The sequence below is a fragment of the Oryctolagus cuniculus genome, chromosome 6 (assembly GCF_964237555.1).
Source record: "Oryctolagus cuniculus chromosome 6, mOryCun1.1, whole genome shotgun sequence".
NCBI lineage: Eukaryota > Metazoa > Chordata > Mammalia > Lagomorpha > Leporidae > Oryctolagus > Oryctolagus cuniculus.
The window spans coordinates 83,819,899-83,836,608 of NC_091437.1; the positions used below are offsets into that span (position 1 = coordinate 83,819,899).

The window sequence follows — 16,710 nt, forward strand, 5'->3', positions numbered from 1 at the left end:
GCATCCCGTGTGGGTGCCGGCTCTAGACCAGCTGCTCCTCTTCCTACCCAGTAACCTGCTAATGCACCTGGGAAAGCAACAGAGGACAGCCCAAGCACTTGAACCCGGAGCCTCTTCCAGCCCCTACACCCGCGTGGGAGACCCGGAAGAGGCTCTGGGTTCCTGGCTTCAGCCTGGCACAGCACTGGCTGATGTGGCCATTTGGAGAGTGACCAGTGGATGGAAGACCTCTCTCTCTGTCTCTGTCTCTCCCTTTTTTCTCCCTCTAACTCTGCCTTTCAAATAAACAGTAAAAATAAATCTGAAGAAAAAAGGGACAGAAAAACATAAATCACGCAATCACAACATGTAAGAAACAGGTGTGGCTACATTAAAGGAAGGCAAAACAGACTTCAAGAAAAAGTATTATTACAGATAAGGAAGAGCATTTTATAATGATAAAAGGATTCACATCTAAATGTATAAGAACCTAGCAACACACCTTCACAATACACAATGCATAAGACAGAAATAAGGGGAGAAAGACACAATTCAATCATCAATGGCAATTTTAACATCCTCCTCTCAGTAACTGATACAACAAATCAACAACAACAAAAAATATGTATGATGTGAAGTCATCAATCAAAGGGGCCCAAGTGACATCTGCAGAGCACACTATTCAACCACTACAGAGCACACATTCCTCTCAAGTGTCTATGGAATGGTCACCAAGACCAACCATATCCCAGACCATAAAACAAATCACAAATAGCAAGACTGAATCATATAGCACACATTCTCTGGTCAGATAACACTAAATTAGGAATCAGTATAAAAATAAATTACCTATAAAATCCCCAAATATGTGGAAGTTAAACAACATATTTCAAAACAATCCATGGGTCTAAGAAGAAGTGACAAAAGAAACTACAAATAGTTTTATTTCAATGATAAGATTTTTGTTTTAACTTTTATTTAATAAATCTAAATTTCCACAGTACAACTTTTGGATTATAGCGGTTTTTTTCCCCCCATAAACACCCTCCCACCACAACTCTCCCATCTCCCACTCCCTCTCCCATCCCATTCTTCACCAAAATTCATTTTCAATTTATATACAGAAGATCAATTTAGTATATACTAATAAAGATTTCAACAGTTTGCACCCACACAGATACACAAAGTGTAAAATACTATTTGAGTACTAGTTATAGCATTAATTCACAATGTACAACACATTAAGGGCAGAGATCCTACATGGGGAGTAAGTGCACAGTGACTCGTGTTGTTGATTTAACAACTGACACTCTTATTTATGACATCAGTAATCACCCGAGGCTCTTGTCATGAGCTGCCAAGGCTATGGAAGCCTTTTGAGTTCACCAACTCCGATCTTATTTAGACAAGGCCATTGTCAAAGTGGGAGTTCTCTCCTCCCTTCAGAGAAAGGTACCCAATGATGAGAATCTAACATCAAAATGTGTGGGAAGCAGCTGGAGCAGGATTTACAGGAAAATTGTACTTTTAAGTGCTTCTATTATAAAAGAAGGTATAAAACTGATAATCTAAGTTTTGTCCTTAGGAAGCCTGAAAAGAAACATACTAAACCCAAAATAAGATGAAGGGAGGAAATCATAAAAGTAAAAATCAACTTTAAATAAAGTAGAAAAATAGAGAAATATCAACAATATCAAAAGATGGTTATTTGAAAAGCTAGTAAAATTGATGTCACCTTGCAATACTTATAAAGAAAATAAGAGAAACCAATGTTCCAATACAAGGAATGAAAGAGAGATCATTACTACAGATCCTACTGGCATTAAAAGGATATTAACAACTTTATATCCATAAATTTGACAATTTATATGGAATGGTTTAATATTTTTAAAAAATCAATGCAATCTACAATAGTAAAATAATAGAAAAGAAAAAATATGTTAGTAAATGAAGACAAATTATTCAACAAAATTTTGCACCTATTACTAAAAATACTCTCAGAAAGCTAGGGTTAGGAAGGAACTTCCTCATTTAAAACAAAAAAAAAGTATATATGTATGTTTGTATTTGGAAGGCACAGTGACAAGAAAGGGGAAGACAGTTATTTTCCACCCATTCTCCAAATACCAGCAACAGCCAGGGCTATGCAGGGCTGAAATCAAGGGGCCTAGAACTCCTTCCAGGTTTCCCTTATGGGTTGCAGGAACACATGTAGTTGGGTCATCACTCGCTGCCTCCCAGGTACATTAGAAGGAAGCTGAATTGGAAGCACACAGAAGCTAGGACATGAACCTGGCACTCTGCCAAAATGGGATGCAGGTGTCCCAAGCAATAGTTTAACTCATGGGGTCATGTCACCTGCCCCACCCCTCGTTTTGATAAAGGCCATCTAAGAAAATCCTGGAGTTAGCATAATTCTGTAATCAACATTAAACACTTTCCTTACAAGACTGAGAAGAGGCAGACAACAGACAATGACTCAAGAAATAGAAAATACAAATCAGAGATTTCTGTGAAACTGTCATTATTCACAGGTTAAATGATTGCATGAAAACTCTATGGAATTTACAAAAATCCTTCTAGGACTAATGAATGAATTTGGAAAAGTTTCAAGATACAAGCTATTTTTAAAATTACCTACTTTTTTTTGTTGACAGGCAGAGTTAGAGAGAGAGAGAGAGAGAGAGAGAGAGAGAGAGAGAGAGAGAGGCGTGCAAAGGTCTTCCTTCCGTTGGTTCACCCCCAAAATGGCCGCTACAGCTGACACACTGCGCCGATCCGAAGCCAGGAGTCAGGTGCCTCCCCATCCCCACACCCCCATGCGGGTGCAGGGCTCAAGCACTTGGGCCACCCTCCACTGCCTTCCTGGGCCACAGCAGAGAGCTGGACTGGAAGAGGAGCAAACGGGCAGAATCCGGTGCCCTGACGGGGATTAGAACCCGGGGTGCTGGCGTCGCAGGTGGAGTATTAGCCTAGTGAGCTGCGGTGTCGGCCAATAATTACCTACATTTCTATGTGCCAATAACTTTGCACTACGTTTCTGTCTTCAAAGTAATTCCAAAACAAGGCTATATATTAGATGACCTTAGGGAATTATCGCTAATTGAGTATGATAATGATATCAAGGAATAGGGAATATCTTTTCCTTAAATACATGCTGGAGTACTTATGGGGCCATATCATGATGTCTTACAATTTAGTTTCAAAAGGTTCAGAAAAAATTATCCAATATTTTTATATACATATAAACTTATGCACACGTTTACATGTTATGTGTCTACACATAAAATAATATATACATACACCCAAATCTACAGATGCTACAGTCCCTTATATAAGATGCATAATATTTACATATTAAGTATGCACATCCTCTCATATATATGATTTCTTTTTAATTTTAAACGAGATCCAGAGATCGAGAGAGAGAAGGACAGATAGAGAGCGAGAGCACTCTCCCCCACAGACCAGTTCAGGTACCCAATTACTCAAACCATCACCACCGCCTCCCAGGATCTGCATTAGCAGGAAGCTGGAGTCAGGAGCCTGAGCCAGGAATGGAACCCAGTCACTTTGGTGTGGGAAGCAGGTGTCTTAATCGCTCTGCTGGGTGCCTGCTTACCACCATATATACTTTATATAATCTTAAGGTTACCTATAGCATCTAATGTAATGTAAATCATTATTATGCTGTAGTGTTTAGGGAATAGCAACGAAAAAGTCTGTACATGTTCAGTACACACACAATATTTAAAAAAAGTTTTCAATCTAGGCCGGCGCCGTGGCTCAATAGGTTAATCCTCCACCTTGCGGCGCCGGCACACCGGGTTCTAGTCCCGGTCAGGGCGCCGGATTCTGTCCCGGTTGCCCCTCTTCCAGGCCAGCTCTCTGCTATGGCCAGGGAGTGCAGTGGAGGATGGCCCAGGTGCTTGGGCCCTGCACCCCATGGGAGACCAGGAAAAGCACCTGGATCCTGGCTCCTGCCATCGGATCAGCGCGGTGCGCCGGCTGCAGCAGCGGCCATTGGAGGGTGAACCAACGGCAAGGGAAGACCTTTCTCTCTCTGTCTCTCTCTCTCACTGTCCACTCTGCCTGTCAAAAAAAAAAAAAAAAAAAAAAAAAGTTTTCAATCTGTGATTGGCTGAACCCACAGATGGAGAGCCTGAGGCAATGGAGGGCTGACTGTCTACCCATAGCTACCCACAAGGAGCAAGACACAAGCAGGGGTATGAGCATGCAGGAACCAGAGAGATCTGGCAAAATGTTAACGTAACACCTGGTGAATCACATGGCATCTGGGCTCATTCCATTATTCTTCCAACTTGTGAGCATTTGCAAATTTTTCGAAATGAAGAGGGAAAACATACACAGTTACTCTTCTATTTCTTAAATTAAAAAGCACTTCTTCAGAAATAAATAAAAAGTTTATCTTGGCAAAAATTAACTTTTTTCTTCTAGAGGAAGCACCAGAATATTTCACTTCAAACTGTAAAAATTTCTCCCCCAAATTCATCAGTCTAACATTTTAGAGACTGGAGGAATTAAATTTCACAGTGAACCACTTTTCAAATGAATTCCTGGCTGAAGGCTTGAAATGAAGTGTAAATGACTACTTAGAACACTGACACTTTCTAAGTGGGTTGGAAGAAGGTAACTTTTCTATTATTCCTTTTCTAAAATGGAAATTATTCTATCTTGGCCAAGCCAATTACCTAGCATATCCTGCCCACTGCAAAAAGGAAAGAATGTTAATGCTATATAGTGCAACAGAAAAAGAACCAAACAAACATAGGCAGAAACACCACATTATATATCAGATAGCTTAACTGGCAAGTTTTTTTTTTTAACATGGTAAAATGTAGACAAAAGGTCAGGATCACTCTGATTACCAAATCTCACAAAGGCAATAACAGAATATTACAGACTAATCTCATTTATAAACATAAGCTTCTAGCAAAAGCCTTGCATAAAATAATCCATAAATGAATGAATCTATTCAACCAATACTTTCTACTTTGTCCTAAGTGATTACAAATACAAATCTGAACTTAAAATGCTAGTGAATAGACACTACCAAAAACTAAGTTTTTTAAAGATTTATTTTATTTATTGGAAAGACAGAGTTAGAGAGAGAGGCAGAGATGGAGAGAGGTCAGTCTTCCATTCGCTGGTTCACTACCCAAATGGCTGTACCAGCCAGAGCTGAGCAAATCCCAAACCAAGAGCCAGGAGCTTCCTCCGGGTCCCCTACGTGGGTGCAGGGGCCCAAGAACCTGGGCCACCCTCCACTGCTTTCCCAGGTGACTTAGCAGGGAGCTGAATTGGAAGTGGAGCAGGCAAGACTCAAACTGGCACCTGTATGGGATGCCGGTGCTGCAGGCTGGGGTTTTAACACACTAGGCCATAGTGCCAGCCCCAACTCACAGATTTTATACTTATAAAAACCTAAATACAGAATTAATGGAATTGATCACTGAGGTTAGTAGGGTTTCTGAAAACAAGTACACAAAAATCTGCTGCATTCAATATATCAATGAACAAAAAATGAAAAATTCAGTAACATGCCATATATATTATCATCAAAAATATGAAATAGGAAATTAAAGTAAGACAGAAAGTCCTTTATGAAGAAAATCATAAGAGGATCTGAAGAAATGGAGATAAGACTTTAAATTTACTGTAATAACAATCACAATCCCAGAAGGTTTTCATTTATGGAAAATGATAAGGATTCTCAATTTATATGAAAGTGCCTAAGGCCCAGAGTAGTAAATCATAAAAGTTTGAAAAGGAAAATTACGTGTGGAGTACTGCATACCAGATATCATTAATTATCATGAAGCTCTAGAAATTTAAAAAGTGGTATTAGAGATGAAAATACAAAAAGCCCAAACTGGGGTGGCACTGTGGTGCAGTAGGCTGTCTTCGCCTGCGGCACCAGCATCTCATATGGACACTAATTTGTGCCCTGGCAGTTCCTCTTCACATCCAGCTCTCTGCTTATGGCCTGGGAAAGCAGTGGAAGATGGCCCAAGTGCTTAGACCCCTGCACCTGCACCTGCACAGGAGATCTGGAAGAAGCTCCTGTCTCCTGGCTTTGGATCAGCTCAGCTCCATTTATTTGTGGCCATTTGGGGAGTGAACCAGCTGATAGAAGACCTTCTCTCTGTCTGTAACTCTGCCTCTCAAATAAAATCTTTTTAAAAAAGCCCAAATCTACTCGATATAAGGGAATCTACTTAACATAAGCAAGAAACATAAGAAAAACAGGAGATCCATGTCCTTAGAAAAGCCAAGAAAATCAACAAATAAAACAGAACAGTAAGAATGTCTTCTTTCCATCCTACTGGGAAGCACAGGCACATACTTATCAAAACCTAAACAGTCAGGGAAAACTTTCTAGAAGTGCTCTCAGTTGTTGAGGCATAGAGGGTTAAGCTGCCATCTGCAGTGACAGCATCCCAAACGGGGGCCAGTTTGTGTCCCGGCTCCTCCACTTCTGATCTAGCTCCCTGCTAACATGCCTGGGAAAAGCAGTGGAAGATGGCCCAACCTCTTGGGCTTCTGCTACCCACATGTGAGACCTGGATGGAATTCTGGGCTCCTAGTTTTGGCATGCCCCAGCCCAAATCATTGTGGCCATTCGGGAAATAAACCTGTGAATGGAAGGTATCTTTCTCTCTGTGTTTCTCTAACTGTGCCTTTCAAATAAGTAAATAAGAAAAATAAAAAAACAACTTCCCACTAATACGAAATCAGAAATAAGAGCTTTCTAGGTGCAAAAGAGGAAGAGGGTGTTTTCTAAGCAAAACGGAGCTTGAACACAAAGGCTCAGAGGTAAGAGAGAACGTGGCACTACAGGAATCGTACGTCATGCAAACAGCCGGAGCACAGAATTCAGAAGCGGTCAGCAAGTAAAAGAAGTCAACAAGAGCTTGCACACAAGAGGCTGTGTGCATGATAGGATGTCTACATGTCATCCTGAAGAAGGTGGGGGGTACTGGATGCAAGCCGACAAACCAAAAGCTGTCACACTGTTCTGGGCGGGAGATGATGGTGCCCTGAACTAAAAAAATAACTGAGTGACAAGACAGCAGCGGAACGACTCAGGAGGCCTTAGGAAGATGAAACAGGGGGCCTCTCAGACCGACACATCAGCATGAGAAGGGTTGAGGTAGCTGTGGAGACTTCTGCCCTGCAGCTGGCACATTCCCCAAGACAAGCAAGGCTGGGGTGAGAACGTGATGACAGCAATTTGGACACACTGAGCAAGGAGTGCAGATGAAGATACCACCTGCTCTCTTAGTTAGGAAACAAAATTCACAACGTACCTGTTCTTGTCAAATGACGTCCTGGCCAAACGTGACTGCAAAATAGCTGTAATCTATTAAAACACAACCATTTAAAAAGTGCATATGTAAGCATTTATAAATAAAATGTCAACAACAGTGAATTCACTACCAAAGACACAAATCATTCGAGGAACTCTTACCATGGCAGTTTGGTCACCCAGTTTGTCAAGGCAGGACGCTCTGTGAAGCTACAATATCAGAAACACACGGGAATTTATTTTCTCCCTCAGAGAAGGTATTTCTTTAGAAGTCATGAAAAACAGCAATTATTCTGTTACTCAGAAACACTCAATATTATTTCTGATACATCTATGGTTTCTTCTTAACATACAGTTTTCAAACTCAACATACTCAAGTAAATCTGCTACATATTTAGAAAACAAAATACGGTTAAATAAGATATATAAATATGAGTTAAAAAAAATTAAATAAACAGTTCCTGCCCCACCCTGCTTTGAATTCTCTGCCTTGCCAGGTGCAATCACACGCTTACCTGAAGCAACGTCTCCACAACATCGTCCACTTTCCCTGAAACATCCAGTTCAAAGACATATTCCATTTTGCCCTATCAAAAAGGAAGAGAAGCAGCACATGACACACGCTGTTGGAAGAGTCAGTGCAGCTGTGTCAATTCTGCACCCTTCTGCCTAGTGCGCCCTCCCCTTGCTGTATTTATTACCCCTTTCCTTTGGATGTGGGTTTAGTTTGCTCTTCTAATTCTTTAAGGTGTAAGTTGGGACTTTTACTTGTGGATCTATTTTAACATAAGCTTCCCTCTTGGTACCACTTCCGCTGCATCCCATTGGTCTTGGGGAACGTTGGACTTCATTTGTTTCACGACACTTTAGAACTGCTCTTTAGATTTCTGACCCATTAGTTGAGAGTGTGCTTAGTTTTCACACATTTATGACTTTTCTTATTCCTTCTGCGATTATTTCTAGTTTCTTCGTGGTTAGAAAAGACAGGATTCCGATCTTAAATCTGTGAAGGCTCACTTTATGCCCTGGCATGTGATCTTTCTGGTGAGTTTCCGTGTGTTTGAGAAGAACGCACATCCTGCAGTGTTCTGGAGATGTCTTGTAGGTCCCTTTGGTCCTCAGGGTAGTTCAAGGCCTGTTTCCTCACTGATGTGCTACACACTGGTGAAGTGCGTACTGAAATTCACTACTATGTGTTCTGCTCTGTGACTATGAAACATATGCAGGTGCTTTTGAAACCAGGCCCCTATACAGCGCCTCAATGCAGATTCTAGACACCATCAGGTCCCAGTCTCCTCCTACAGTCTCCTATCCTCCTTCCCTTAAATTGTTCTTGTCCTGTTTTTATGATTGTCAGTCAACCTCAAATTAGCTCACTGAATTGAGGGAGTAGTGCAGTAGGCCCTACAAGGTCCCTGATTACCAGACTCCCAAGGTGTCTCATCTCCCCTGTGGGTAACACCTTGAGTTGGGTACTGTCTTGAGAGGTGTCCTTTCCAAAAACTCCAGCCCCAGGTGAAAAAGTAACTACCACCTGCATGCAGCCCCCAGACTGACTGAAGCCCACTTTGCAATCAATGAAATTCCCTAAAGAACTGCAGGAAGGCCACAAGCTCTGAGAATAACCTGGAAACTGGATACAATCCAGGAACCTTCTCCCCTAACTCCTCAGGGAGTCCGGCAATTCAGTGATATCTGCCCATCTCCTTGCTCTCTGTGCTTTGCAATAGATACCTCCTTTCTTCCACACCCTGGTGTTAGGGATTGGCTTTCTGCCTTGACAGGTGAGCAGATCCACTTTTGGAAAATAATTCTTTCCAGAAGAAGCCAGCACTATGGAGTGGCAGGTAGAGCTGCCGCCTACAGAGTCAGCATCCCATATGGACACCAGTTCAACTCCCGGCTGCTCCACTTCCAATCCAGCTCTCTGCTATGGCTTGGGAATGCAGCAGCAGATGGCTTGACTCCTTGGGCCCTTGCACCTGTGTGGGAGACCCAGAAGAAGCTCCTGGCTCCTGGCTTTGGATCAGCACAGCTCTGGCCATTGCAGCCAACTGGGGAGTGAACCAGCAGATGGAAGACCTCTCTTCCTCTCCTCTCTCTAACTCTGACTTTCAAATAAATAAATATTAAAAAAAAGAATTCTGCCTGCCTATATTTGAGTTGGGACATGGGTCTTCCATCTTCATACACAGATTGGGGCTTATGCCATCAGCTCTCCTGGGTCTGGATTTCTCAGACTCTATGATCATGAATCAGTTCCTTATAATAATAAAGCAACCTGCGTCCCTCTATACACACACACACACCCCTATGCATATATGGGTGCATATATACCTATAAGATTGCGATTTTAAAAGTTCATGGAGGAAACAGTGCTGTGGCATATCAGGTAAAGCCACTGCCTGCAGTGCCACATCTCATGTGAGCGCCAGTTTGAGAACCAGCTGTTCCGCTATGTCCAGCTCTCTGCTATGGCCTGGGAAAGCAGCAGAAGGTGGTCCAAGTCCTTGGGCCACTGCTCCCACTCCACGTGGGAGACCCAGAAGCTGCTCCAGGCTCCTGGCTTCCAATCAGCCCAGCTGTGGCTGTTGCAGCCATCTGGGGGAATAAACAGTGGATGGAAGACTTCTCTCTTTCTGCCTCTGCCTCTCTGTAAATCTGCTTTTCAAATAAATCAATAAATCGTCTTAAAAAAAAAAAAGTTTGTGGAAAATGGACCTAAGATAATGTGCATTTTTCCATGAACTTGTTTAAAGATTCCTAGTATACATACAACTTACTAGTTCTGCTTCCCTGGAGAACCTTGACTAATACATATAAGATACTTCAAAAGGTCTGTGAAAAATAGAATAAAAATATAAGCTTATTTTGTTTTAAATATTTTGAAATGCATGCACAGCTTTTTTCATAATAAGCATTTGCCATGAGCTTTCTGAAAACCCCTAGTATTTATAACTTGTGCAGCCTGCACTGCAGGTGTCTCGAGAGGCTTTAGGGTAGGGAGAGTGTTCCACTGCCCCAGGGGCTCTTGTCCATGCGTGTAGGTGCTATAACAGCAGCAGGACAGCAGGGGGAGCAGTGTGGGAGAGTCACTTAGGTTGGAAGAGGCTGATAGGAAGGACAGACCAACACAGGGAAGAACTGTGCTGCCCAAAATGGCAACAACATCACCTGAGAGTAACTGCACTAGCCCTGTTCCTAGGTCCTGTACAAACTTTCACTTTACTACATATTATTAAGTTAAAACAAAAAGAATTAAAACACAGATTGGCTAAATGGAATATCTGTGCTTACATGAAAAGTCCTGGGGATCCAGATGCTGTATTCAAGTCTACTCATAGCTTCTACTCAATTAAGAACACTTATAAATTATTACTGAGTTCTCAAAGATATTTTATAACCTGCAAATATTTTCCTTAAATATTTTAAAAAATAAATTTTTGGTAATGTACTGGCAAATAAATTCTCAGTAACTGCCAGTAAATAATCTTAAATTATACATATTCTGATTTCTTTTTTAAAGGCTTTATTTATTTATTTGAAGGGCAGAGTTAGTCAGAGGGAGAGACAGAGAGAAAGGTCTTCCTTCTGTTAGTTTACTCCCCAAATGGCTGCAACGGCTGGAGCTGCGCTGATCCAAAGCCAGGAGCCACGTGGGTAAAGGGGCCCAAGCACTTGGGCCATCTTCTACTGCTTTCCCAGGCCACATCAGAGTGCTGGATTGGAAGAGGAGCAGCCAGGACTAGAACTGGCACCCTTAGGGGATGTGGGCACTATAGGTGGAAGATTAACCTACTGCCCCACAGTGCTGGGCCTTCTGATTTCAATTTCTAACCTAATCATTTAAGTTTGTTTTTTCCATCAGGTACATTTTTTTAAGCCAAAAAGTTTATTGAATTCTCTTAGATTAAAACATCTATGGTTGTCTTGGGTTCTGTTATAACTGTCAGGTAATAAGCTTTTAATATCTACTATTATTATTACATTTGACTAAAAGATGTTAACAGATTCATAAAATCTTATTACTCAAAATTATAAGACTGCTGGGAATGCAATTTTACTTACCCTTTCTATTTTATATGGTGCAACAATATTATGTTCTTTAATGAAATATACCTGAAAAAGACAAGTCAATATTTGTAAAATGTTTAAAGTTTTAATTGTAAAGAGTAATTGTAAATTAGGATATTACAAACTGAATTTTAAGTCATTGTTACATAATCTCTGTTTCCTAAAGTACTAGCATACATGAAGTTCCTATGTTAAAATAACATTAAATTTAAAAGAATCACCAAAGCAAGAAAGCTGCAAGAATTACTGGAAAATGAGTATCTAAGACACTTTACCAATGTCATCACTTGTACAATGCAGACAGGAAGGAAGCTAATCTAAGTGCCAATTTTCTAAGAAATGGATAAAACAAAGTCACTGTGGTATGGAACATGTCCATCTGAACAGCAGTCCTCACAGTGCATATTAATAAACAAGCAACACCATCTACCAGAGCCACCAATCTCCCTGCACCTGTACCCTCTTCCCTGCCTTTCCTCCTGTTGCGATGGAGGATCAGCCTGGGCTCAAAAGGCCACCACTCCATCAGGGCATAGAATGAGATACTCTGCACCCTCTACCATTCTCCACAAACCAGACAACCCCATCCCCTTCCATTTCTCTGTTCCTTTTGTGACAAAGCTCTATAAGAGCTGTCCATACTTTCTCCAGGATCTGTGACAGGTTTTCATCCCCATCAAGCTACTGAAACCACTCCTCAGATGGTTACAGAGATACAAAACCTCGTGTCACCAAATCCAAGGGTTAATTCTCAAGTCCTCCTGGACTCTCATAGCCCATGACAGCTGATGACTCTGCCTGAAGCACTGTACCCAACTCCCTGGAGCCCAGCTCCCCAGAATCTCACTGGCTGCTTCTTCTCTCTGCTCTGTTTGGGCCCTGCTCCCTTCCAACCTCAAATGTTACAGAGCTGCAGGGGCTGGGTCCACTGGCCTCTCTGCCCACTCTCAGTCCTTGGAAAACCCCAGCCGGCTCCAGGGCTAAAACACAGCCTCCCACGTTTGTAACCTGCAGTCTCCTCTGCAGGACAGATGAATGTACCCAAAGGCCTGCTGAACTTCTCCAGGCAGCTCAGGCCTCACATTCCAAACCCAGGGGGTACCCTAGCAGGCTTCTTCATCCTAACAGAGGCACCACTGTGCACCCAGCTGGAGGCGGGCCTGACAGCCTCCAGAGAGACTGACAAACATGCACACACCAAATCCTGTGCTTCCTCTCTCAACTCCACAAAGGCTGTTCTCTTTTGCACTTTACTGGAAATCCTTACAGAGGTTGCACTGCCCTGGTGACATGGTCCCCACCTCTTCTCCGGCCTCTCTCACAGCACTCTCCTTAACTCTCACGCCACAGGCACACTCAGTCACCCGTGCCTTCCCCCTGCCATTACCACTCTCTGTACCTGGCATACTTCTCCTGAGCAATGCATGGCTCCCCTCCTTTCTCCCTCCCACCCGCTGAGTCTCCATAGTCAAGAGGTACCTTCTCAAGGAGGCCTCCCTGACCACAGTAATATTCCTCACCATTTTCCATCCCTTTGAAGTGTGCCTGGCAGGGAATTTAGAGTGACAAAGAAGCTGGCAGGTTTCCATGCCTTGACCCTGCACCCCTTAAAAAGCTCCACCCCTTCCATGTGAATTTAGCACACTCCTTTTCCCATGATGCACCTGAGCCTCCATCATGAAGATGCCATAATGAACACAAGTATACTGAATGCCACATTGGAGATGCCATAAAACCTTCCCAGAGAGCAACATGCACACTGACACTGGCCAAACTCTGCCCTATTTGAATATTCAATTAGAGCACCACCCCCAACTGGGGAGGGTGTGATTCTCCTCACAGGGTAGCCCACATTCATGTCTGAGTGTGTACTTTTCTTTTTAACCCTTTAAATAAATCCTGGCTCACTTATGCACTTTATGACTCCGCTTTGAATTATTCTCTTATGCAAAAGAGGAACGTGGAATACACACAGCTAGGGACCCATCTCCACAACACTTTGGTCCTGCTTTCATGTGCTTCACAGCAGTTATCGCCACCTGACATCAGAGGACATTCATTGTCTCCCCGCTGAAAAGTCAAGTCATTGGAGAGAGGGCCTTCAGGCATTTTGTTATTCCCTGAATCTACAGAGCCTTGAATATAATCCTCACTGAATATAGGAGTCTAAATGATCATTTACAAGTATGAACCTAAGGTATCATGACATATCACTGAACCATGTGCCTTTGTAAATAATCAAAAGACTCGAGTTGCCTGGGTGTGGATCTGATCCTTGAAACTTAAGAGATACCTGAAAAAGAAGTCTGTGTTTATGTACTCCTTGATGTTAAGTTGGTTTTGAGCTGGGCTGATATGAGACATCTACAAATGACTAAAAGTAGAGGATTTTTATTGGATTTTTACTAAATAAAATGTATAGTTTATAACGGAAACCCTACTGCTAACTGAAAAAGTACCTCTTCCTTTTAAGCTATGGGCTATCTAGAATAAGTCATGAAGCATCCATATATGGAAGCGGAATGATACTACAGATATGTGAGCACAGGGTTAGCCCCAAGTAGTCAAAGGCTGTAACTGAAATGCGCCAGTTGAAACAGTATGAAGTTGATGACACCCTGCAAAATGTCTTCTTTCTTAATAAAAGTGGAAAGTAGATGTAGAAAATCACCTACTCTGTGGGGCTGGTGTTGTGGCACAGTGGGTTAAGCCACTACTTCCAACATTGGCATCCAGGTTTGGAGTGCTGGTTCAAGTCCTGGCTGCTCTGTTTCAGACCCAGCTTCCTGCTAATGACACTGGGAAGGTAAGAGAAAATGGCCCAAGTACTTGGGCTTCTGCCATCCATGTGGGATCCCAGGGAGGAGTTCACAGCTCCTCGTGTTAGCATGGCCCAGACTGGCTAAAGGGAGTGGACCAGTAGATGAAGATCTCTCTTCACTTTACCCCTTTGTCTCTCCCCCATCTCTGTTACTGTGTCTTTTATTTATTTTTATTTATTTATTTTTTTTTAGAGTTACAGACAGTGAGAGGGAGAAACAGGAAAGACCGTTCTCTTCCATCTACCTGTTTACTTCCCAGATGGCTGCATCTAAAGCCAAAAGCTTCTTCCAGGTCTCTCACATGGGTGCAGGAGCCCAAGTGCTTGGGCCATCTCCCACTGCTTTTCCAGGCCATAGCAGAGAGCTGGATCAGAAGTGGAGCAGCTGGGACTAGAACTGGTGTCCCTATGGAGTATTGGCATTGCAAGTGGAAGATTAACCTACTACACCACAGCACCAGTCCCTGTGTCTTTTAAATAATTTAATAAAAAGGAAAGAAAAATCATGTAATCTGTTATCTCCTGGATTCCTTAAAATAATTTTCAATGCACACATCCAGAAGAATTTTGTGATCTGGGAGCTCTCTCTCCGGCTCCTCACTGGCCTCCTTGAGCTCTTGATGCAGGTTTGGCTACTTACATGTGAAAGGCTTTGAGTAGTATCCCAAGGTAAAGAAATCAGTGCCTCTTCATTTCCCACATTTTCCTCACCCAAGTGATCACAAAACCGTAGCCATCTGAGCAGCTTAACCAACCAGTGAACCGAATCTCTGCAGTCAAGGCAATACCACTAACCCTCTCATTTTAAAGATGAAGAAGACATTGGGAGACAAATCAAAGCAGCAGAAAATCTCTACTCACTTCTTATTTATAATCTTTAGAAAGCCACACGCTAATTACGTGATGGGAGAAAATCCAAGTTTTAATTTATCTTGAATTGCCAGTAACTGCATCAGATGGCTGTGTGGAGCACAGCAGCCGGTGCATAAATGCGCACAGAACAAATGTGGCGTGAGGGGCCGGCGCTGTGGCGCAGCGGGTTAAAGCCCCGGCCTGAGTGCGGCATCCCATATGGGCGCCAACTGGAGTCCTGACTGCCCCACCTCCGAGCCAGCTCCCTGCTAATGTGCCTGGGAAAGCAGCAGAGGATGGTTCAAGTCCTTGGGCCCCTGCACCCACATGGGAGACCCAGAAGACGCTCCAGGCTCCTGGCTTCACGTTGGCTCAGCTCCAGCCACTGGGGCCATTTGGGGAGTGAACCAGTGGGTAGAAGACCTTTCTCTCTCTGTAACTCTTTCAAATAAAAAAAAAATCTTAAAAAATAGAATGTGGAATGAATAGAAGGTCTTGACCCCAAGGATCATAAAGATACAAGACTACTGATCCCTCATCACTGCCTTGGTTGTCATGAGTCAGCTGACATCATTTAAGCGGCAAGCTGCTGGCATCCCACCTTCTTGGTGACTAGGAGGCCACAGAACAGGCGTTCCAACCCTCACACACCACCAGAGCTCCCGAGGACAAAACCTCAAGCCTGCAGGCAGCACACACTTAATACCAGTGAGATCCCATCTTACAAATATATTTCAAAACAGTTACATTTTAAGATCATTTACAACATACATTCCAGTGACCTCCATTTTGTATTTCTATAAATAAATAATCTCATGCTAAAAAAGATATATAATATTCAGATTAGGAAAAAATAATCACTTTTGCGTCTTACCTGACTGAAAATGAGTGAAATCCCCCCAGATTTTGCCCTAAAACACAGATAAAAGGCATTAAACATATACAGTATTTTGGTTGAAGTAAAATTAAATAGTTAATGAAAATGACATACTTTGCAAAATGTATGTTGGCTCCATTTTCTCCATATTTTCCTATTTTTACACAATCTCTCAAAGGAATCTGGATGAAATGAGAGCAATTATTATAAAAATATGCAAAAGTCAACTATACACAAAAATAGGAATGTTTCTGTTTACACTTAAAATGCTTTTACCTTAATGATGGGCTGGGATATTGCATCTGGTTCAAAAATCACTGACTTGGAACATATTTTTAAGGATCCTCTGATTTTCCTAGAGGTAGAAGTGCAAATTCTTATTTAATGAATGTAACTAAACTCATAAAAGAACCATAATACATGTTAACTAGGAAAGAAGTTACCAATAATTAATAAAAGATAAACAAGGCAATTAAAGATAGGATATGAAAGTTTGGAAAAATAACTAAATGATTTCCATTTATCTCCACCTCCTTAGAGGTTAGAGAAATCCACACATTACTGTAATTATGATTGGGTTTGTTGAATACTAACCTATGCATTTTACATTTATTATCTCATTTGTTCCTCAAGACTACTCTTAGAAGGAAACAAAGGACCAGAAATGTTAACAAATGCTGGATCTTTCCAGCTTTTAATGAATTCAATTGGATTTCAATTCCCTTATCTGGAAAAATTATCCAGAAGGAAATATTTAAAATCTAAAACTGATTAGCA

General features: G+C 42.0%; 1 protein-coding gene across 5 annotated transcripts in view; it reads right to left on the reverse strand.

The window, feature by feature from the left end:
* The window catches only part of NSMAF (neutral sphingomyelinase activation associated factor), a 66,382-nt gene that overhangs the window by 31,401 nt on the left and 18,271 nt on the right, over positions 1-16,710 (reverse strand). For all 5 annotated transcript variants that reach the window (XM_070075059.1, XM_051844491.2, XM_008255557.4 and 2 more), the window contains exons 3-9: positions 16,210-16,288; positions 16,048-16,115; positions 15,931-15,967; positions 11,378-11,428; positions 7,825-7,896; positions 7,472-7,519; positions 7,311-7,363 (exon numbers count right to left, since the gene is read on the reverse strand). In XM_070075059.1, coding sequence (XP_069931160.1) covers positions 7,311-7,363; positions 7,472-7,519; positions 7,825-7,896; positions 11,378-11,428; positions 15,931-15,967; positions 16,048-16,115; positions 16,210-16,288 — 408 coding nt within the window. The remainder of the gene's footprint in view (positions 1-7,310; positions 7,364-7,471; positions 7,520-7,824; positions 7,897-11,377; positions 11,429-15,930; positions 15,968-16,047; positions 16,116-16,209; positions 16,289-16,710) is intronic.